At 43.6% G+C, this 20,822-nt stretch overlaps 3 protein-coding genes across 3 annotated transcripts; 2 read left to right on the forward strand and 1 right to left on the reverse strand.

Annotated features, from left to right (window-relative positions):
• Window positions 1-10,280, reverse strand: kbtbd2 (kelch repeat and BTB (POZ) domain containing 2). The gene is made up of 4 exons (XM_056364962.1): window positions 10,077-10,280; window positions 7,489-8,079; window positions 4,222-4,387; window positions 1-3,692 (listed from the first exon to the last, which is right to left on the reverse strand). Exons 2-4 carry the CDS (start codon window positions 7,659-7,661, stop codon window positions 2,133-2,135), a joined length of 1,899 nt encoding a protein of 632 aa, XP_056220937.1. The 5' UTR covers window positions 7,662-8,079; window positions 10,077-10,280; the 3' UTR covers window positions 1-2,132.
• Window positions 10,281-10,770: 490 nt separating this feature from the next.
• buc (bucky ball) lies at window positions 10,771-14,456 on the forward strand. The gene is made up of 7 exons (XM_056364658.1): window positions 10,771-11,153; window positions 11,319-11,471; window positions 11,559-13,016; window positions 13,135-13,236; window positions 13,765-13,854; window positions 13,939-14,008; window positions 14,199-14,456. Exons 1-6 carry the CDS (start codon window positions 11,147-11,149, stop codon window positions 13,968-13,970), a joined length of 1,842 nt encoding a protein of 613 aa, XP_056220633.1. The 5' UTR covers window positions 10,771-11,146; the 3' UTR covers window positions 13,971-14,008; window positions 14,199-14,456.
• Window positions 14,457-18,739: 4,283 nt separating this feature from the next.
• LOC130161511 (uncharacterized) lies at window positions 18,740-20,603 on the forward strand. Its single transcript, XM_056364860.1, has 3 exons — window positions 18,740-19,539; window positions 19,835-19,933; window positions 20,435-20,603. Exons 1-3 carry the CDS (start codon window positions 18,762-18,764, stop codon window positions 20,461-20,463), a joined length of 906 nt encoding a protein of 301 aa, XP_056220835.1. The 5' UTR covers window positions 18,740-18,761; the 3' UTR covers window positions 20,464-20,603.
• Window positions 20,604-20,822: the final 219 nt, after the last annotated feature.

Below are 20,822 nucleotides of genomic sequence, written 5' to 3' on the forward strand. Positions count from 1 at the left end.
GAAACACGGAGTCAGTTTCAGGAACGTTTTTGGTATGTTTTTTAATAAATTAACGTTCATTCAAAATACAGTGCCAAAGGAATATGATGCAGCCAAACATGCTAGTAAGGGTTTGTCATGAAGCACCTGTGCTCATGTTTTTAAGGTAGGAGGAAGACCCCTTCCCTCCCCAACCCGCCCCCCTCCACTACTGCTAGTGGTTGCCGGGACGATTTCCATAGCAACAGCCCTGGGCCAGCCCTCTCTTCTCACAACCAATCAGCAGCAAGAATCCTCAATATTCACTCAGAAAAATTAAATCTGATAGGAAAAAATGGATAGCTACCCACAATCACACTACAGTAATGTCTGATATTAAATTAAAAAAGACACTAATACAAAATAGACCTGGTTATTTTCCCCACACTAAAACAGTTGTCTTTTAAACATATGAAAAATATATATTTCATTATATATATATTTCAGCAGCTTGGAAATAAAAAAATGCATGAGCCCGTAACCTATGTTTGTACTGAGAGTGGAGTTGTGTGTATTTGCAGAGACCCTCGTGGAAAGAAAAACACAAGTATCATGATCATGTGACGATGGATAGAGTGAGGTGTAGACTGCTGGCTGTGTGGAAGACCTGTGTGCAAACACACTGACAGACAGGCTGTTGAGGCGCTATAGTGGAGTCAGGGTGGAGGACCGAGCGGTGAGGGAGGAGAGGTGATGCGTGACCGGACCTGCAGTCACCCTCTTTTAAACCCCTCTCCGCCTCTCACTTGTTTCCCCGTCAGCCCTCCCACCCACTCCGGAAAACAACGGCCCCTGTTCCTTTCGTCTGCAGGGCCTTTTGAGGAAAGAGATGGATCCTGTTCTCAGGGAATACTCCGAGCAAATATCTACATTTTTGAGCATCAAATCCTTGCCCCTGTGGGCTTTCAGCGCTGGCTCTGAAAAGTTTGTGTTTTACTCTTTTGTGGTGGGTGGTGGCTGTAGTTGTCGGATTTGCAGCAAATACAACCAATTCCAATGGATACCTCGAAACAAAGCAACACAACATGTCAACACTAGCCCTGAAAAATCTAGTCATCATGCAGGTACAGCTGCAACTGCATCTGCAGAGTAAGCAATTAATGATTTAGTCTATAATATGTCAGAAAATTTCCAATAAGCGGATTACTACTACTACTAGTTCCAGAGTCGATATAAACCTTCAAAATCAACATCAAAACATGCACAAAAACTTCTCAAACCATTCCTGCTGCATTATCAGCTGCTCCACCATTGATCAGTCAGTTCAGTTCAGTTTCTTCACAACAGAGCAACATAGCTCCACTGACCAAAGCTCCACTGGAAGCAGCACCTTTAACTACTTATTAGCAAAATGATGAAAGCTTGTAACACTGGACAAAGTAAAAATAAACGTGGATTATGCTAAAGGATGTGGTTTGAGAAGTTTCTAAAGATCAATTTGATACTTTTATTTTGTTGTAACTGCGTCCATGCTAACTTCGGTGAATCCAAGACGACCACGGAGCAGCAAGCTACAAACTTTTCAGAGCCTAAATGCAAAGCCTACACAAAGTGCAAGTTTAATACTCTAAACACAGATTTTTCACAGAGTGTTCCTTTATCAGTGGTGAGAAAAGAGAAAAAGAGGAGAGGGGGGAAAGAGAGGGGAGCAATGGTCGGAGGGTGGGGCTGGGGGATTTTGGTACAGTTGCCATTGTCATTCCGAGAAGGTTTACCAGTTAAGTGCATCATCATCCTCATCATCACAAAATCAGTTGACGTTTAGATTATCACATTGTAGAAACAGTATGACAGACTTGTAATAATATCTAACAGATGTCACAACTGACAAAATAAAAAGAAAAAAAAAACAAAACAAAAAAGAACCAAAAACTTTTCAGATTACTAGTATTTTTCAGGGGCATCGCTCCAAGCTTCTTGTTTTCGGGCTGCATCACTCACCAGCAACAGCTGTAGCTAATGCAAGCCTCCAAAGTCCAGAGATCCCTCCACGACACAGATAATGTCAAACCTTTCCATATCTCAGAGAACTCATCTGCCCCCCCTTCATGTTCATCCCTCAGCGTTACAGATTCCTGGTTCAGTCAGCGAGGTAGGGTAGGGGAGGTTAAGAGCTATACGTGAGGGAGGGTCACCAGCTCCCCGTCCACCTCGAACTCCTCGGCTCCGTCGGGGGAGAAGAGGTAGGTTGGGGGTTTCCAGGGGGACTCCTCCAGGCAGGAGGGGTACAGCTTCCCCACTGCACAGCGGAAGTCCTTACCCAGATCCCAGAGTACGCGTTCAGACACGGGCTGCCGCAGGTACCAGCGGTCCAGCTCCATGTCATACTGATAGATAGCGTATTTGGCGCGCTCGTTCATGTGGGTTTCACGCATGAATATGCAAAGAGAGTTGAGCAGCACCACTGCCCGCACACATGGGTCCGAGTAACGCTTGGCAGGGATGTTGGCGGCCAGGCGCCACTCGTTCTTGTTGACGTCGTAGATCTCCACGGTGACGGATGAGCCGTCGATGGTGCTCGTTGGCAGGCGGATGCCAGAGTTGCTGACCACGTGGAGGCCACCGATGTAGAAAATTAGGTCACCGAAGGCAGCTGCTGAGGCGAAACAGCGGCTGGTCTTGCGCATAGCCATCTCCACCCAGGTGTCGGCTCGGGGGAAGTAGCAGTACATCAGGTCGTGGGTCATCACGTAGATGCAGTCGTGTGCCACCACAGAGGTGCTCCAGTTCCAGGCGAAGGGCAGGGGGCTCATCATGCTCCACTCGTCCTTTTCGCAGTCGTAGCGCTCCACCGTGCGCTTGTTCAGCTCTCCACCAACATTGTCTCCCCCAATTGCATAGATGTAGCCATCGCAGTAGACCAGCGAGGGCTTGATTCGGGCACACAGCATGGGGGTTTTGGGCACCCATGCATTCTGCTGGGCGTCAAACCAGAAGAAGCTATCGACCGAGCGGAAGACCGCCTGTAACTTGCCACTCTTGCCGTGGTTGGTGATAGAGTTTTTGAGAGGGATCTGCCCGCCAGCAATGAACACATCATTGTCGGGTGTAACAAGGGTCCCCACCTTCTGCAGGTCCCCGGGGGGGTTGCTGAGCTTGTACACTTTCTCTGCCTGCGGACTGTAACACACCACCGTAGTAAGCAAAGACCCGGACATGACATAGCCCTCGCCTTGCGTTTCTGACATGGCCTCCATGAAAATCAGCATCTCCTCCTTGGTCATGCCTAACCGGGGCTTGAAGAACTTGGGCATGGACTTGTAGAGGCCCTGCACCACCACAGACTTGTCATTGGGCGGCAGACCCTGGAACCAGGCACGCTGTGTCACCTCTGACAGGGCGTCGATGCGGATCTGACTGAGTACAGAGGATAGGTGCTGCGATCGAGCCTCCATGTTATACTCCAACCAAAGCATGGCCGCCTCGCGCACCGTCTCTTCTTTCTCCACGTTGAGGTTGTCGCTGCTCAGGACGTCTATCAGCAGCTCGTGGGAGAGCTGGAGGAAGGCTTCCTGTCGGTACACCATGGGGAACTTGTGCTCCACCATGCGCTTGGCGCTCTGTTTTAGCTCGCTACAGCTGAACAGGTCGCCGATGCTCAGCATGCGGACGCAGTTCTCAGCGTTGATCTTCTTCACCAGATAGTCTCTGCACTGCAGCAAGACGTCCTCCACCTGAACGGGACAAAGGACAGAGAGAAATTACAGTCAGAAAGCTGCAGAAAAAAACATATCTCTTTGCATTAAAGGACAAAGACACAAAAGTGGAACAACACTAGTATGGAGATATTTTATCTTATTCTTTTCACTGATGTAAATGTCCATGAACATCATAAATCAAAGATGTGAATGGAAAGAAAATTAATATTTGTATGCTGTGGCCACAGTGGACTCTAGATTATAGAATCTACATATCTTCATGAGTCATTTTTGGCTGGTTAAGTAATTTGAATGAAAAAGGACTCAAGGAATTAAATGTTGGCGTCTTAGTAGATAAAACGGCTAGAAGACTTAAGCTGACAATCGTTGCTGAGCTTGTACGCTTTCTCTGCCTGCGGGCTGTAACACACTGCTGTAGTAGGTAAGTACCTGAGTATAATACAAGCTTACCATGTTTTTATAGGCATCCTTAAAGAAAGATCCAAATGGCTATTAGAACACTTGATATGCATTTCTTGTTTGTTTTGTCTACTGCTGTACTGACCTGTAGGAAGCAGGCGGTCTCATAGAGCGGCTCCACGGTGCTATCATTGATGGCCAGGTTGCCTGTGTAGGCGTAGGTGATGATGATCTGCAAGGTGGCTGGGTCCACGTTCCTAAGGTGGACGTGGGTCTGTTTGCTCTCACTGAGGCCACTCATGAACATCGCCCTACAGGAGCGGGAACACAACGGTGGAGGATCATCAGTCAACACAGTCCTTATTTAATGGAGTGAAGAGCAAGAGATCCGAGATTCACTGATGTTTCCATAAAAGAAAAGTGAAATATGACTTTTATATTTAAACTTGCGGCATGTTTGAGTCTGTTGTCATGCAGCAAACCTTGTTAGAGTAAAGTTTTTCATTATATCCTTGCTGCGTCATGCTTATATTATGTTAACAATTGTCAGATTTCTCCTTTTACTGTACTTGGCAAACACAAACCATTTGTGCAAGTGAAACTGGATCCATGGAAACCACATATTTTAGAGCTGCAGACTACAGCTGATAAAGACCAGTAGTCTAAACTTAGTGACATACAAAATGATGCCGTTGCCCTAATTGACATATCGTTTCTCTCTAAGGAAACACATCCTTTTAAGGCTGTATTCATTTAAATACAATAAACGCAAAGAGTTAAGAAACCCAAAGTTCTCTTTCAACACCAAATGAATTTAATGAATGCTTCCTCAAGTACCATCATTGCTAAGCAGCACATTCAAGCAGATAGAAGCCACAATGACAAAGCACTTGTGCTGGTTACAGACAAAAGGTGAAGTGGTTTCTCTGGATGAAAAGACTTTATTTCTTCCCCATTTGTTGCTGTTTGTTTCAGATTACTTCTCTAAACTTCGAACTGGTTACACCGTATAAGACCTATTCCTTCATATCAGCACATATTTAAGTTTTCCAGCCAATGTTTTGTAATCAGCAAAGACTGACTTCATAATAAACCCATGAGACAGGACATCCTTTCAGTCTACATTGGGGGATCACTGTTTTAGTATCCAAACTTTTTCTTTTAAATAAACAGAGCCTCCTAATGACAGCTGGCCAGTTGCCAAAGTGGCTGGAAAAACAGACAAAGTAACCAACCAGAGCCAGTCTACCTGTAATTGGCTGTTGCAGGAGTTAATTTCCCACTGTCCTTGTGTTATTTGAAAACAACATCCAACTATATCTTTTTCGTTTTAAAAGCTGATAAATTAATATTTGTTATTGTTGATTAATCTGCTGATTAGTTCTCTGCGAACTGGCTCCTCATAGCATATGAACCTATACATATTCTAGGTCTCAAATAGCAGGACTGAATATCTCTGGCTTATTTGGAGCAGATGTTACTACCAACCTGATACTTGACAGTTGTTGTATGCGGATTAGCCTGCCCACCAACCCAATTTCCCTAATACTGAAATGACAAAAAGTGACAGTTGAAACCCGGCCGGTGGGATAACTGTGCACGGTTTAGCTCCGGCTGGGGCTCTGACTCCCAGTGTATCTGCAGCAGCCTCGGCAGGCCGCCTACACTTCCACGTTGCCATTCTTCAGCTCTCAAGAGTGAGTCAGAGCCTCTTTAACCTCTTTCACGACATCAATTTCTCACATTTTATGCATCTGGGGAGCCGTTATTGGCTTGAGTTGGTAATTCGCATTTATGCTGCTTATGTCTTCGGAGCCAAACGCATAGTGCTGCAGAGATATTTTTGAGAGGCGCACAGCATGGGCAATAGAGGGACGCTGGGTCTTTTTCATTAGAATTTCTGTTGATTCGGTTTGCATTTGTGTTAGTGGCACCTTCTGTTTATTCCACACACAATACATTTGCTGAACTGGAATGCACAAACACATCGGTTCCTGTGTGCCAAATAATTTGTTGCTCCAACAGCTCCAAGGAAAGGTTTTTGAACAAGTTCCCTCAATTGTTTATTTATTTTTAAATTGCAACCAAATTCAATGTACTTGTCAGGAAATTTTATAGTAAAATAAAACTGGTGGTAGTTTGTGACTTTCTATAGATGATGAAATTTTATAAATGAATATTCATAAATATAATTACTAGATTAAAAATATGATAATAGCCGTCATTTGCAGCCTCAGTCTTCATAATATTTTGTCTGCAAACCAGCTCTACCCTTGTGAACAGCAGTTTTGGGGGTGTGTGTCTCTGTGCCGATCACAGCAGGGGCAAAACCTGCCAGGCTGTATTACGCAACCCTGCAGGCATACCCCTGCACCCCCTCCCTCCTTTTCCTCTCTTTCGTCCCCTTTTCTCTCCATCTCTCACCAAAACCTACGTGACCAGACTTTCCCCTACAAACAAGTTCCCTCCAGAGTCCCGCGGTACACCCCCCCCTTCTCTGAAGCAAAGCGTGCAAGACGGGAGGAGGTGGAAAGGAGGGGCAGCAGCAGAAGGACAGAGCCGCAGTTTGGAGGAAGCGCTAGGACACCTCTGAACCCTGGAGGGGAAATGCTTTGCATGTTCGCACCAGATAACGAGTGCGTGGGAAACAGTTGGGAAGATCGGGGAGAGGTGGGTATGAGGGAGGCATAAAGTTGTCGGGACCTTTTCTTGGAATGCGTGTGTGGAGTGTGGTGTGCAGGGAAAAAAGAGGGAGGGAGGCGTGAGACAGACAGGGAGGTGGACAGCGTGTTCAAATGCTTCATGAGCTCCTGTCATGTACAGATGGACTCTTCCCAGAGCTGAGGCTGCTGCTCTGTCACATTCACTGCAGTGCACACACTATATTATGCAATGTTGTGCGTACAAATGAGGCCTCCTGGGGGCCTTGAGGGATATGTCTCTGGTACTACAGGTTAGAGATTGCTTCATTTGTTCTGTGTAGAAATATATATCAGAGACGGAACAACTGCCGCAGAGGGCGACCCGAGCCCCCGCTTTTAAGGAAACACCATCCCCTTGTTTTCCATCCTCCACGTATAGAGTGGGTAACACTTGCTGTACGACGTGCTGCATTATTCATTGTAACTGTAGGAGGTGAGCACTTACACACATAACAACTGCGCTACATAATAACAGCGTATCTACACTTCATCCCAACCCCCCCCGCAACCCCTAACTGAAGGGAGTAATTGCTGTCTTTAAGCACAAAAAACCTGTGTGGTGCTTTATTAATTGAAACTGTAGGAGACAAATTCAGAGGAGATATACCACACAAAGCTTGGGCACAATCAGCCTGAGGTTTTTAAAAAAACAGGAACCCCCAACATACAACATGAGCAGCATGAGGCTGATTACAGTGTGGCGGACTCACCTGAAATAGGAGCTACATGTGGCCAGGACCATCTTGTGACATGGGAACTCCGTGTCCTCCACCAGCAGCACAACATCAGTCAGTAACTTCTGTTCATAAAAGAACTTGAGCTGCTCCAGGAGGGAGACAGCGTAGTCCGTGTTGACCGGCCTGCGCTCACTGAGATCCGACATGGTTGCATCCCATGAATCGCGCCCCAGTTTTGAAAAGTCACACGGCCGGCAGAACCGGACTCAAGCCAACCAGGAGAAAAAAAAAATTCTCAAAGATTCAAGAGGGTAAACGGGGGAGAGGGAAGGGGACAGCTCTTTAACACCTCCACTGGCCAAAGTGGAGGTGTTCGACTCCTATGTGGAAAAACTTCTGCTGCTCCTTCTCCTGGAGATGAGTTGAAAGTTGAGATGAGAACGTTCTGGGGTTGTGGCAACCAAGTGTAACCGTCAGGAGTCCAGGTCCAGGGTCTTGGGTGAGGAAGGGGCAGTTTCCCCACGTGGGTCTATCTGTTGTCTGAGGTCATGCAGTGAGGCACTAGGTACCGGAGGTAGAGAGAGAGTGCGATGACTGTCGCAACACTGCTACATCAGTGCTAATCTGAAAAACAAAACAAGCAATGATGAGTCTAGAATCCATGCAAACTAGCAGTACAGAAAAAAACAACTCCTACTAAATCTATGAACTCTCTTCATTTTTTTATAGTCCAGTTTTCGGGCTGTCAAGTCTGGCAAACATCCTGAAAATCTTATTTTATATGAAATCTGCACTTTGCACAACCTGTCTCCCCTTACATGTCACCCGCTGCCATCTCTCCCCTCAATCACCCTTCATCCAAAGCTTCCAGAAACTGCACTGACAGCCAGACAGTTGCTAACGGGAGAGTCTGAATGGAAGTGGGCAGTGACTTTTGGCTTTCTATAAACCAAGACAGCATCTGGATTAAATGAATTCACAGGGGGTTGCTTGAAAACATATTTCATTCATAATCTGGTTTAGATTAAAGATGCATCAACTTCACATTACACAACAACAGAGTTTACCTTCAGTGTTCAGCCCCAAACCAGAGCCCCAAGACCCCAAAGCATCTTAAACCTAAAGTTATTAGTCCCATAATTTCCCCAGATATTTCTATCTGCTATGATGGTACTGGTATTATGGCATATCCTAGTTTTCTTTCTATTTCAGTTATTTGTGTAGTTTTCATACTTTAGTCTATTTAGTTGTTAGTGTATAGAATTTAGCTGTTAATTGTATTGTTGATCCTTTGCAGTTATAGTGAACCATGAGGATATTACGGTTCATGACGGTAAAATCTAGTCAATGAGATACACCAGCTGACTGAAGAGCCATGTGGTACAATTTGTCAGATATTAATAGGCCATTGGTAAAATATAACGTTTCAATCACGCACACAAAAACACATCATCTTTTTGGCTGTAAGAGTTGAGCTCCACTGCTCACTTCTTAAATGACTTTGTGCTTTTTGGCAGGTTACCATGACTCAAAGCCACTTTTACCATCAGTGCCTTCATTGGCTTCATGCAGCACAGCTTACACCTTACACCCTACACCCACAAACAACACTACTACTAGTGCCGACCAGGCCACCCTGTTCCAATAAGGCACTGAGGATATCATTTGTGGAAAGAAGGAGAACACCATGCAATTTTAATAATATCAGTTGTTATGTCAACTTCTCAGCCGAATATCTATTACAAATTCAGGGTCGTGCATCGATGCATTTTGCAACGATCTCCACACCACATTGGATCAGATCTGTTTGATGCTGTTAACACACTCAGATTCAGGATATTTCTAATTAGCGTTAGTCACTATTAGACACTAAACTCATATTAGCAGATTTCACTGACAATTCATAAATGTAAACGTTAAGATTGGTTAGCAGTTCGTTTCTACGATGCATGTTCATATGTATGTCTAGCCTGTGAACAGCGAAGGATGCAGTTTGGTAACAATGTGTGCAGACTGTAGGTAAATGTTCACCTAACGTTAAGCCATCTAACACACATCAGCTTCATGCTTAGTACATATATACTCTATTTACAACTTTTTACCCTAAAAAAACCCGCTAAGTAGCGGGTTATTCTGGAAGTAAAGGCTGACATTTGAAGGGTGTTTAACATTTTTGGACTAGCCTGATGCTGGCTAGCTACGTTAGCACATCACCGTTAACCATCACGTTCAAAACAAACCTTGTTTAAAACAGACAGGTTAGCCAACCCAACCGCTCGTGTTCTCCGTAGCTTTGTTTCAAAGCGCTAGCTCAACAATGTGATCATCCTTGTTTTTGATCAATACATCTGATCAGCTAGCTTTGATTTCATGTTATATCGCTAGCTCAAGTAGCAACTTTAGCTTCCCTCCGCTCACAGTTCCGGGGTCAGCTAACGTGGTACCATGCCTCCTGGTGACTGTAAGAGAGGCGAGCATCTGACATGATTAGCTCATTTGTAAACTTATTCAAAAAAAGGACGTGATAGTCACAAACCAACGCAGCAACCAAATTAGAGAGCGGACATGCTGCTAGCACACACCGCTAAGCTAAAATAGCTAAATAAACGGCAGCTAGCTACCTGAGAACTTCGGCAACCAAAATCCAAGCTCCTTTACGGTAACTGCGGGCAGACTCCACAAACTGAACCGTCACCGTGGCTTTTCCAGTCAGCAGATAGTGCCAAGTAAGCTCCTGAAGCCGAATTTAGACATTAAACAGTTGTGTAGAAGCGCCGAGCAGCGGACACCCTTTCAGCGCATCATAAGCGCCTGAAAGACCAGAGGCCAAATCAGGATACTGCGCAAGCGCACACACTAAGCAGCCTAACAGTGACCTCTGCTGGACAGACGGACACACAGTAGCACTGCAACCTTATGGAACCTTATGAAACGGAGTATACATTTAAATTTATAAATACTAAGTTATGTATTTTTGCCTTGCCCAAAACACTGCAGATAGGGAAAACATGTTTTTTATGTGTTAACAACCTGAAACTAGCACTTGGTAAATATTCTGTAGAGTTTTTAGGATATTGTATTTCTACTAAAGCCTGTTGGGCTGTAAGACACTTATGTAATTAAACTATCATTTTCCTTTGGAGGAGGCTTTGAAATATTTAGACCTTTATACGTCATACAACTTAACAGTGAATAGTGTAAACAATAAAAACATTGCAAAGATAGACTTTAAATTTGATGTCGGTCAAAAGTTTTTGGTGAATGTGGGACTCATTTCATTTTCATTTAATTCATTGACCTTGACAGATTTTTATTTTCTGTATTTGTTGATTTCACTTTGGTAGAGTTTTATTTTCTGAGAGTTGCACACGGCTTTGTTGGAAAACCTAGGCTACATTTTATCCTGGTTAATCTGACACTGCTCAAACTCATTGTGTTTACAGTCCCGAGCAGAGCCGCAGGTGTTTCCTATTTGACTGATTAGCGGAGATGTTTCAGCTTTTGTGAGTCGGGCGTCTTGTGGACCTGAGAGAGACGCCGTTCTGCTTATATTTGTTTAAAGAAAAATTGACTGTAAAAAAACAAACTTGCCTTTAATTTTCAGGAGCTGGGGGATGTTTATTATTGTTGTTTTTGTCATCCCCTTGAAGTGTTTTATTCTGACAGGTTGAGCAAGAACGCGAATGTGAAAATGGACGGTAAGACTTTCTTATAACGTTAATTTTCCTAATTTAATTAACAACATTTGAGCTATGGTGACTTCTTGGTTTTATCACAATTAAAAACAACGAGTAGACAGTTACACTTTTTGTATGTTTTTTTTCCTCATTTGTTTCTGATATCTCACCTGCTGCTTCCTGTAGATGGAGGCAAACAGCCACATACATTTGGGGGTGGACAACAGAGACCTCACCATCCCAGACCTTTTTTCTATGTCCAGCCACCATCTCAACCTTATTACCTCTACCAGCACTGGCAGATGAACAACCCATACAGTCACTATGGTTTGCCTGGAGGTATCAGGCTATTTAAACTTACGTTTTTGTTGCAATCATCTAGTACTGATTGCCTGAAATCTCACAATTATGTATCTATTTCTCTAGGTTTTAACTTTAGCCGTCCCTGCATGCACCCTTACCAGTACATGCAGTATCCTGGCTTTGTTTTCCCACATGCTCCAATATATCCAGTGGATTACAGGCGAATGTTTGAACCTCGGTTCCATGCTCCTACCTGGGGTGACATGCCTCGCCAGCAACATCACCCGCAGCCTCATCGGTCTCGAGAAATGGCCTGCTCAGAGGCTCAAACAGATCCCAGCGATGCCATAACCAAGCTCATCGAATGCCTGGATAAAATTCGTGCCAACGAGCTGCAGGGTGCTGAGAGAGAGCTCGACTCTGGTGTCGCCTCCCAGTCCTCAGGGATGTTTTCTCCTGGAGAAGAGAAGAAAAGTGAAGAGCAGGGTCACATCCTACCCTCAGTGCCTGACGACAGTCCTGCTGTGACCTTCAGTGACTCCACAACAGCGGTGTATGACGGTGAGTCCAGCCAAAGAAGCTTAGACGCACTGAGCCCTCAGGGATGCTGGTCAGCGGGCTTGGAAGAGGAGTTGCCCCTCGATAGCTCCTCTGTTCATGAAGAGTGTCCTGAGCTTGAGCAGCCAACAGGAGAACACTCTCTTCCTCTTAAGAAAGAAGAGGTCACAGATATCCAGTCAGATATCTTAGTGACCAATCCAAGTGTTCCCAAATACGATGCTGTAGAGCTCCTGAAGTCACCGACACCGTCCTTTTCCTCCGCTCAGCCTGTGCTTAAGGAAGCTAAGAGCAGAGACAAAGACTCAAAGACAGATCACCAGACAGGATCCTTTGATGAAGCCAAATCCAATCCAAGCTACCAGATCCTCAAGCTGCCTTTTGAGAATGTTTTGACCCCTGGAGCTGCAGGAGCTGGTCGTCTCTCATCCCCCACAACCTCCTACTACTACAACTACCTCCCCATGCAGTCCACCCATGAGCGGATGAGTGTTCTCAGTCCATCTCTTGATGAGCTTTCCTCCAGAGATGAGATGTTCTCCACAGACCTGGAAGATGCGGACCTTTTTCCCAACAAACATGTGTATACCGGCAGGAGGCTGCCAGAGGTCGTTGGTGCTTCTCCTCAAGCCGCTGAAGAAATAGAGGAAGTGTGGCTGCCAGGTTCAAAGAGGTTTGTGTGCGCTTGCTGTGGGAAAAGCTTGGCAAAAGGTGCAGGTAGGAGCAAAGTCCACAGCTCCAAGATGTACCGAGATGAAGCCGGAGACTCTGAGGAGGAAAGCAGGTATGGAAGAGGGTGTGAGCAGCCGGTCAGAGTGGTTGTGAAGAAGCATTCTGCACCCAGGAAGCTGCATTCTCTCCCATCGAGACATTCAGCAAAATTCAGGTATAAAAGAGGCCAATACAAGGATCCCTCGGATCCATTCGACCAGGAGGAGGGTCGTGATCTTTGTAAGCAGGATCCAGCTGATGGTGAGATGGAAGAGATGACTAGCAGCGAGCTGCAGTGCGGAACATGCCAGGGTAAGTCTCAGATAGGAATGTTTTTTTTTTTTTCTAGGTTTGACACTTAAGTTGACAATCATCTTCAGTCCAAGCCTTGTGTAAATCATGTTAGAAATCTGTGTGAACTCTTTCATAGACAGACTCTGCAGAGATGATCTGACCACCACAGACCAAGGCAGGTGGGGAGACGGTGACGTGATTCCCAGGAGGAGACAAGCAACCCCTCTGCAACGACATGGTAGAAAAAAGAAAGAAGATGAAATGATTCACAAAAATGAATATTGAGACTTTGCTGATGTTTGTAGGTAAAGCAAGATGCATCTTGTTCCATCTCGGTGTCAGTTTGCAATTTGTTCAAACAGTATGAACAGCATAATAAGGATTTTGCAGCCAGGTGGGAGTAGTTTTGGCCCCATATTTATTCATTTACCCCTCAAAGTTTGGTGCAAGCCTAAGAAAGACCAACCAAAACAACATCTGGGAACACATTCTAAAATATAAAATTCAAGATGTTTCTTCACAAACTGTATCCACAATAGAAAGGCCAAAAAAATGGTGAATGACTCCAGTATCTTTGAATTGTTAGTTAATAGTTAATGGTGGCGTCCTGGTCGTGTGTTAATAGTTATGGTAGTTGATGCGGGGATAAAGAAAACATGAATTTAAATTCACAGAACATGATTATGCAATTCATTGTAATTTAATCTATCCTAACTGTAATATCTTAAAGTTGAGCCGCCGATGATTTGATGCATCTATTTGACAGAGATGAGTACTCAAAGGAAGGTGATGTACCACAGGCCGAGAGATGAGGACAATGATGACGATGAGCCACCACCATTACACTGGGAGAGAGGTTGATTAATGTTTGTCTTGTGTAATACTGTTAACTTTGACCTTGTTATGAATGTAATGATTTCATTGTTTTACTTTTTGCCAGACTCTACCATGAGAGGAGACCCAAGATGTTAATGTCCCTTGACTGACTTTTGAACAAAGTGTGTTGAACTGTAGGTGAAATCCGCAAAACACTGCACAAGATGAAGCTTTTCCATAATACTCACAATACTTTAAAAGGGAAGGAGGCATTATTTTTTCCAGATGACTGACAATTGAGTTCACATGCACCACAATCTGCAACACTTTAAAACTTCAGACTTGGTGAAAACATGTTGTAATGTTTCTTTCTTTCCTCCACAGGTCCCCCCTAAAAGGTGTAAAATGTTTCAGGATAATGTGTTTGAAAATACTTAGAGCACCAGGTGAAATGCACTGCACAGGACGCCTCTTTTTGTTTGATAAAAGTAAGGAAAAAAAAAAGAAAATGTATAAAGTTTCTGCAGTGACACTGCCTTGCACTATTCATGATTGGTGGATTTCACAAACAGGTAAATGGGCTGCAAGGTTGTGTTGCAGATGATGGTGTGCCACTGTTTGGGGCCAGTCCAATAAAATAATTTCATTATTTAAGCTTTGTGTTTAATTATTCTATATTATGTCATTTTGTGATAATGCTTATTGTGCTGGGAGACTACAGATTTTACAGCGTTTAATTGATGGACATTGAGGTAATTGTTCTGATGTCTAGGTCATACTGGTTGATGAAATCCTGGTGTGTATTTCAAGAAGCAGGTTTAGTGATTTACATGCTCTGTATCTGGACAACATGGAATAATATGAAGCACATTTACCAGATTTGAGAAGGTTTAGGGGTTAAAGATATGAGAATCTAATGTTGATCAGCCTGTAATGCAGCATACCTGTTATTTATTTTTGAAATATAGTTATGGCAGCAATAGGAAATGAGTATTGATCTGTAGAACCAGGTGCCAGGTCAGATATGTGATTTACTCAAGCTACCAGCTATTAACCCCTCCTATCTAACTGAGCTAAAATAATTAGTTGAATAATCGATCTGCCCTTTGAAAGGAAATTAAGTGGCGTAAAATGTGATGAATGAACCGTTTAAGTCATTTTTCAAGCAGAAATTTCCAATATTTGCTGATTCCAGCCACTAAAATGTGTTTGTTTTCTCTGTATTACATCATTGTAAGTTGAATATCTTTGGGTATGGACGGTTGAATGGACAAAACAAGACATTTGAAGATGTTGAGCTTTTTTCACTATCTATGTTCACTTAATGATTAATAGGTTAATACCAAAAATTGATCTAACCTTTGCTCTAGTGGATGCTCTAAACATGTTTTTGTACACAACAGTTGTGTTTTTATAGAAACCTGAGGCAAAACTTGTTCATTTATATTGTTTTTCTTGAAGAGAACATGATGCAAATAGCAGAATGCACTGTTGTGGAAATTTGCAAAAGTAGATTTTAATTGTGTAGAAATGAAGGATATAAATTAGGCCAGTGCAATGAATCTCTCTGACAGGCACCTTCCAAAATCCATAAACAGAAGACCTCTTAAAACAGCAGTACCGATTTAAAATCACTGTCAAGGAATCAGACTGGTCTCAGAACATGTTTATTCTTCATGGATAATAACGTCTACAAATACAGCCCCAGGCAACCAAACAAACTCTCATCTAACCTCATAACAGGCCCTTCAGCGGTCAACCCTGCATCTCAACACAAGACGTGTGTGCTTTGCATTTTAGCTCTGCTCACCTGCAAATGAGGTGAACCTCAAGAAAAAGAGCCTGGAGCTCAAAAAGATGCTATAAAGAAGATGTGCCACTTTGAGCTATCTATCTATAACCTATGGTCCTGTTATCTCATCAAGCCGGTGCAAGGTGCAGGTGTGCTTTGTTAATGAAAGCCAGTGAGCTTCTTATTTCCATCTACCTAAAGTTTCAGGTCACAGCAAGTTGGTTCAAGACACTGATCTTACTTTTCCTCCTATCTCTGATCCGTTGTCTGCCTTTCCTCAGGTGAGCTGATGCACCACAGTGGGAGGAACTCGGTGGGTCACAAACAGCTTTCATTGGCTTTAAATGCAGGTCATTAAACTCTAATTGGATGGTTGTCTCCCCAAAATCTAGCCAATGAGTACAGCATGAGTCCACACCTTTGATTTCTAATTGAAATCATACTTGGAAAGCTGTGTTAGTTTGTTAGTGATAATCCTTTTGCGTGTAGGTCCATTTGTTTTGCTGTCAAAATACACTGAAACTATCTGGTATCTTGCAACAGATTTTGCCAACAAAGAAACGACAAACTATTCCTTTTATTTGCTTCTTGCCTCTTTGTCAGATATGGAGGCAGACACGTCTACTTTGCAACACTCCTACGGTCGAGGCCCTCGGGGTCCAAACCCGCCACATGGAGCTCAACAGGCCCAGGGGCATCCTCAACCAGCTCCAGGACCTTCAGGAGCTCCACGTCCTGAGGAGCAGCACCACAAACCTTTCTTCTACATCCAGCCCTCGCAGCCATATGTGCCCATGCAGAGTCTGCAGTGGCCTGTGCCTGTGCCTGTGCCCATACCTATGTCCTACAACCCGTACTACGGCTACCCTGGTTTAGGTAAGTGCCAAAATTCTTTTCTTTTTGGCATGACTGACGGCTTTGTGGAGGTACAGTAAAGGAGGTACACTAAATTCTATCACAGTTCCTACATTTTCTGTACATGATTATTATTATTTTTTTAATGAGCTGGTGCATATCACAATTCAAAGTCATATATAAATGTGCTCACATCTTTAGATTTTTTTTTTTTTTGTCTAGTGAGGTGATCATCCATTTCTGAATCATCATGTTCTGTTTAATATTCAACATTCCTGTTCTGTCTGAAGTGCACAAGTTGCATGTATCATGCCATGTAGAATTTCTTTATTTCATGCTACATACTATGCACAGTATTTTGCAGGTTATAGACATTCATAGATCCCAGATGATGAATCTTAATGACTTTGGTTTAATTTGTCCAATCCTTTTTGACCAAATACCTGCAAAATGAATGACATTCCCATCAGCTCCAGCTGTATTTTGTGTTTAACGCTGGTTAGTACATGTTAGCCTGCTAAAGTGCTAAACTAAAATGATGTGATGATGGCTTTGCAGAGCTGCTAGCATAGCTGACTTTTAGTTTTGTTTTAAACTTTTACGTCTTATTTTGCAGCTGCTTTGGCTCATTTTGCATTAGGCTGGGTTCTCTTTGGTGCAGAATTTTGCAGGGGCCTAAAACTGAGAATCAAACCTGCGTCTTTAAGATTTGACCAAGCTAAAACCGATAGGTATACCACCAAATATGAGGCCTGACGTCAGACCCAAGGCTATATTTTTGCCTTATTTAATCTTTTGCGTACCATCACCTTCCTGTATTGGCATCACCTTTTGCCCTTTCCCAACTGGGCAGTTTGTATCTACTGGTATCCTTTTTTAAAATAAACTTTTTGAAACAATTGTACAAGTCATGATGGCATTAATTACTTTTTTCTGTCGTTAAAGGTTATGGCATGCCAGTGATGCCCCACTACCAGCCAAATCAATACATGGAGCCACCTGGCTTTGTTGTACCCCATACCCACCTCCATCTGATGGACTACAGGCGCATGCTCAACCCCCAGTATTACCAGACCATGGCCTACCACTCTCGCAGATTCCGCTATCAACACAATGGCCCGGCCAGAGAAATGACCAGTTCTCAGGTTCAAACTGAGCCACTGTCTGCAACCCTGAGGAACAGCACGCCAGGTTCCAGTGACACTGAAGCCTCCAGCGGCCTCCCAGTTTGCAGCGGTATCACCCCCAATGTCCCCACCAGCAAGCCGCTCTCACCAGCCTTGGCTGTGCAGAAGAGGGATCATTCTCTGGAGCTAAAGGACATGGTTCCTTCTTCCACGACCAGGACGCCACCAAATGGCAGCTTTGTGATTCAGACTGAGGAGGTGAGGATTGAATGCTGCACTACACCGGTGGGAGTACAACTCCTGCACTCTCATGAAACTGCAGAAGTGTCCCACAGATTTTCCACAGACGTGGTCCAGTGTAGCTCCATCCTCCAGGGCAGCGTGCTGCAGGATGACGGACTGTGCCTTCCTGCAGACCAGTCTGAGCAGGCGCTACAAGCTTGTCCTGACATTCTGCTAGTTGGGACGCCCAGCAGCAGTGAGAAGATCTCTGCTCTGGAGGAATCCAAGAACCAGATGGACCCCGTCACTGAAGTCTCAAATTTGGGATCTGAAGTAGCAGCTCATAGTGACGTTGAGGAGACGAGGAGCGAGAAAGACCTGAGCGTGACCTCTGAGAATTTTCACTTTAAAGTCGTTCACCTGCCCTTCGACCCCAAATATCTGGATGAGCTGCGGAAGATGGAGTCCTCTGTTTGGTCAATGGAGGAAACCTTGATTCCCTCCCCTGAATCATTGATCCAAAATGGCTGCACAGACTCTCATGATGAAACACTGGCTGCTGCTGAAGTGCCCTCAGCAGATGTGCTGACGGTTCCTACAGAAGAGGTCATCCCCATGATTGAGATGCCTGATATGGTAGAGGATGAACTGGAGGACATGACCCCCACTGTGGAGGGTCCTGTGGTTGAGATGGTGCCTGAGGCAGATATCTTTCCCATGATGGAGGCTGCAGAAGAAGCTCCTATGAATAAGTTGACATACACAGCACAGGTGGATATTGCACATAAGTTGTTGTTGTTGGATAATTCCCCTCTTATGGGAGATAGAAACCAACACAGAGGAGAAACGAATGTCCAGGAACACCAGGACACTTCATTTGAATCGTTGCCTGCCTACCTCCCCTCAACCAGCTGGCTAGCAGACTTTGATAATGTCTATTATTGCAGCAAGATGCCATCAACTCCAAAGAAGCAGAGCAGACCTCTGAGCCACTGTGGTTTAGATGTGCCTAGCAGAAGAAGAAAATTAGACCTAGAGTACAAAGACCAACCCACTGTTCGCAAGCCAAAGGAGAGGTACAAACCCAAAGGCAAGGCGGATCGGCGAAGCCTCTCTGACCACGAATGCTGCCTTAGCAGAAATTTCAATGAGAATGCATTCATCCCATATGCGTCCAAGAGGGAACGACTTTGCTCCAGATGTCTGGCAAAACGCAGGATCTGCACATCTGCCAGTCCAGGAATTGATGACAGGAGCTTAACAAGAAAAGCTGTTCCCTTCCAACAGTTGAATGACGCACTCTTACCAACATGTGAAGCATGTAAATCTCACACCAAGAAACTGACGAGAAAAGGCTCCAGCCCTGATGTTCGCGGTCTTCATCACGGATTCGACACCGAGGGAGAATCTTCTGAGAACAGCTCATGTCGCAGAGGCCCTAAATGGAGGGCGGCTGATGATCCCAGGAAGCTCACTGACCTCAAGAGGCCGCTGGCCTCCAAGCAGAACCTGGAGAAGTGTCCTGCAGTGATGTACCCAAAGATGAGGGAAAAGAGCTGCGTGTGTAACGAGCCGCAGCAACATCAGCCTGTTGCATGGGAGAGGCTGCGCCACTGTCCACACGGGAACGCCATCCGAGAAATGGATGAAAACTGCGACATGCCCGTTTCTCTTCAGGAAAAATGGAGGAATGTGGATGAAATTTACCTGACACGCAGGTGGCAAACTGGTAAGCAAGTCTATTAACAGAAAATTGTCTACAATTAAGGTAATTGATTAATCATTTATTTATTTATTTTTTAAGCAAAAATGATATTCTGTTGATATTCTACCTGAGCAGTGCAAATTCCCAAAAATATTTACAATTAATTAATTAAATATATATATATACACACACACATAAATACATAAATGAATAAAATAAACATGGGTCTTTCAGATCCCCTGAGAAGTTTCCCACTTTACCTGCTTTATCTTGTTATTTGTCTGTATTCCTTTTACAATCACAAGTTCTCATCCAACAGAGAAGTCATGGAAAGCAGTGGTGCCTAACCCTGACGCTGACAGCTCCAAGAATGAAGTCAGATCACACTTGAGTAAACACAAGAAATCACAATCACAAGGTTTGCTTTCACCATTTCACCTCAGTCAACTCGGCTGAACGTGAGTCATTTAACAAGATTTACACCGAAAAAAGGGAGGTGAGCTTTGTTCATGCTGATGTCTTGAAATAAGGAGAAAATGGCATGATAAATGCATTCATAATATAAACATAACGTGTCACTTGCTGCCTCTTCTCATTACCAGAGACTTAAATCGGCATGCATCTCTGATCCAAGCCTTTTCTTTGTTCTTCATGCCAATTTGTTGCCTGTGTTTGCACAGACATTAGCATATTAAATTCTCACTTTTCTTCATTCAGCGGCTCCCCTCCCTGGTTCTGTGTCTTATTGCTGACCCGTTTTTGAAACTTCTTTCTTGGCATAGTTGCTGTTCTGTCGTAATATAATCCACAATGCTGTTTTTTTTTTTTTTTTTTTTTTTTTTTTTTTTAAGCGAGAAAATAATTGTCACAATATTCAAAAAATGTACTTAACAATTTCTGTAATGTGTTTTTTCCGCAGGAACTCGCAGAAAAGACACAAGATGCTGATTTGCACGAGCACAATTCAACAATGGGGAAAAAAAAAAAGAAAATCACTTTTTAAAAAATTAATATACACTTAATTTAAAATATTTCACTTAATATAATTGTATAATAAATCACTATGTTCACTATTTATTAACATTTAAATAAACACATTGATTATAGGTTTTTGTATTTGTCTTGGTTTAAAAATGGTCCTTTTGCACCTGTGGTAGTAATTATATTTGTCCACTAGATGGAACTATTTCTACATAAACTACACAATCTAACGGGGGATAAAATGTCAAACTTGGGCTTCATTTATTTTTTTCATTCACATGTAATACATAAATGATAGAAAAACTTGAATATAAACTGAATTTAAG

Source organism: Seriola aureovittata, chromosome 20, assembly GCF_021018895.1.
Source record: "Seriola aureovittata isolate HTS-2021-v1 ecotype China chromosome 20, ASM2101889v1, whole genome shotgun sequence".
In the NCBI taxonomy this organism is placed as follows: domain Eukaryota; kingdom Metazoa; phylum Chordata; class Actinopteri; order Carangiformes; family Carangidae; genus Seriola; species Seriola aureovittata.

Bases quoted from the DNA above. Each gene is read 5' to 3' on its own strand.
- kbtbd2 (XM_056364962.1), bottom strand. From the start codon at position 7,661: ATGTCGGATCTCAGTGAGCGCAGGCCGGTCAACACGGACTACGCTGTC. The intron at 4,388-7,488 runs GTGAGTCCGCCA...CCGCTCCTGTAG, and splicing joins ACATGTAGCTCCTATTTCAG to GGCGATGTTCATGAGTGGCC. The intron at 3,693-4,221 runs GTCAGTACAGCA...TGTCCCGTTCAG, and splicing joins AGACCGCCTGCTTCCTACAG to GTGGAGGACGTCTTGCTGCA.
- buc (XM_056364658.1), top strand. The intron at 13,017-13,134 runs GTAAGTCTCAGA...ACTCTTTCATAG, and splicing joins GCAGTGCGGAACATGCCAGG to ACAGACTCTGCAGAGATGAT. The intron at 13,237-13,764 runs GTAGAAAAAAGA...TCTATTTGACAG, and splicing joins AACCCCTCTGCAACGACATG to AGATGAGTACTCAAAGGAAG.
- LOC130161511 (XM_056364860.1), top strand. From the start codon at position 18,762: ATGCCATCAACTCCAAAGAAGCAGAGCAGACCTCTGAGCCACTGTGGT. The intron at 19,540-19,834 runs GTAAGCAAGTCT...CTCATCCAACAG, and splicing joins GACACGCAGGTGGCAAACTG to AGAAGTCATGGAAAGCAGTG. The intron at 19,934-20,434 runs GTTTGCTTTCAC...TTTTTTCCGCAG, and splicing joins CAAGAAATCACAATCACAAG to GAACTCGCAGAAAAGACACA.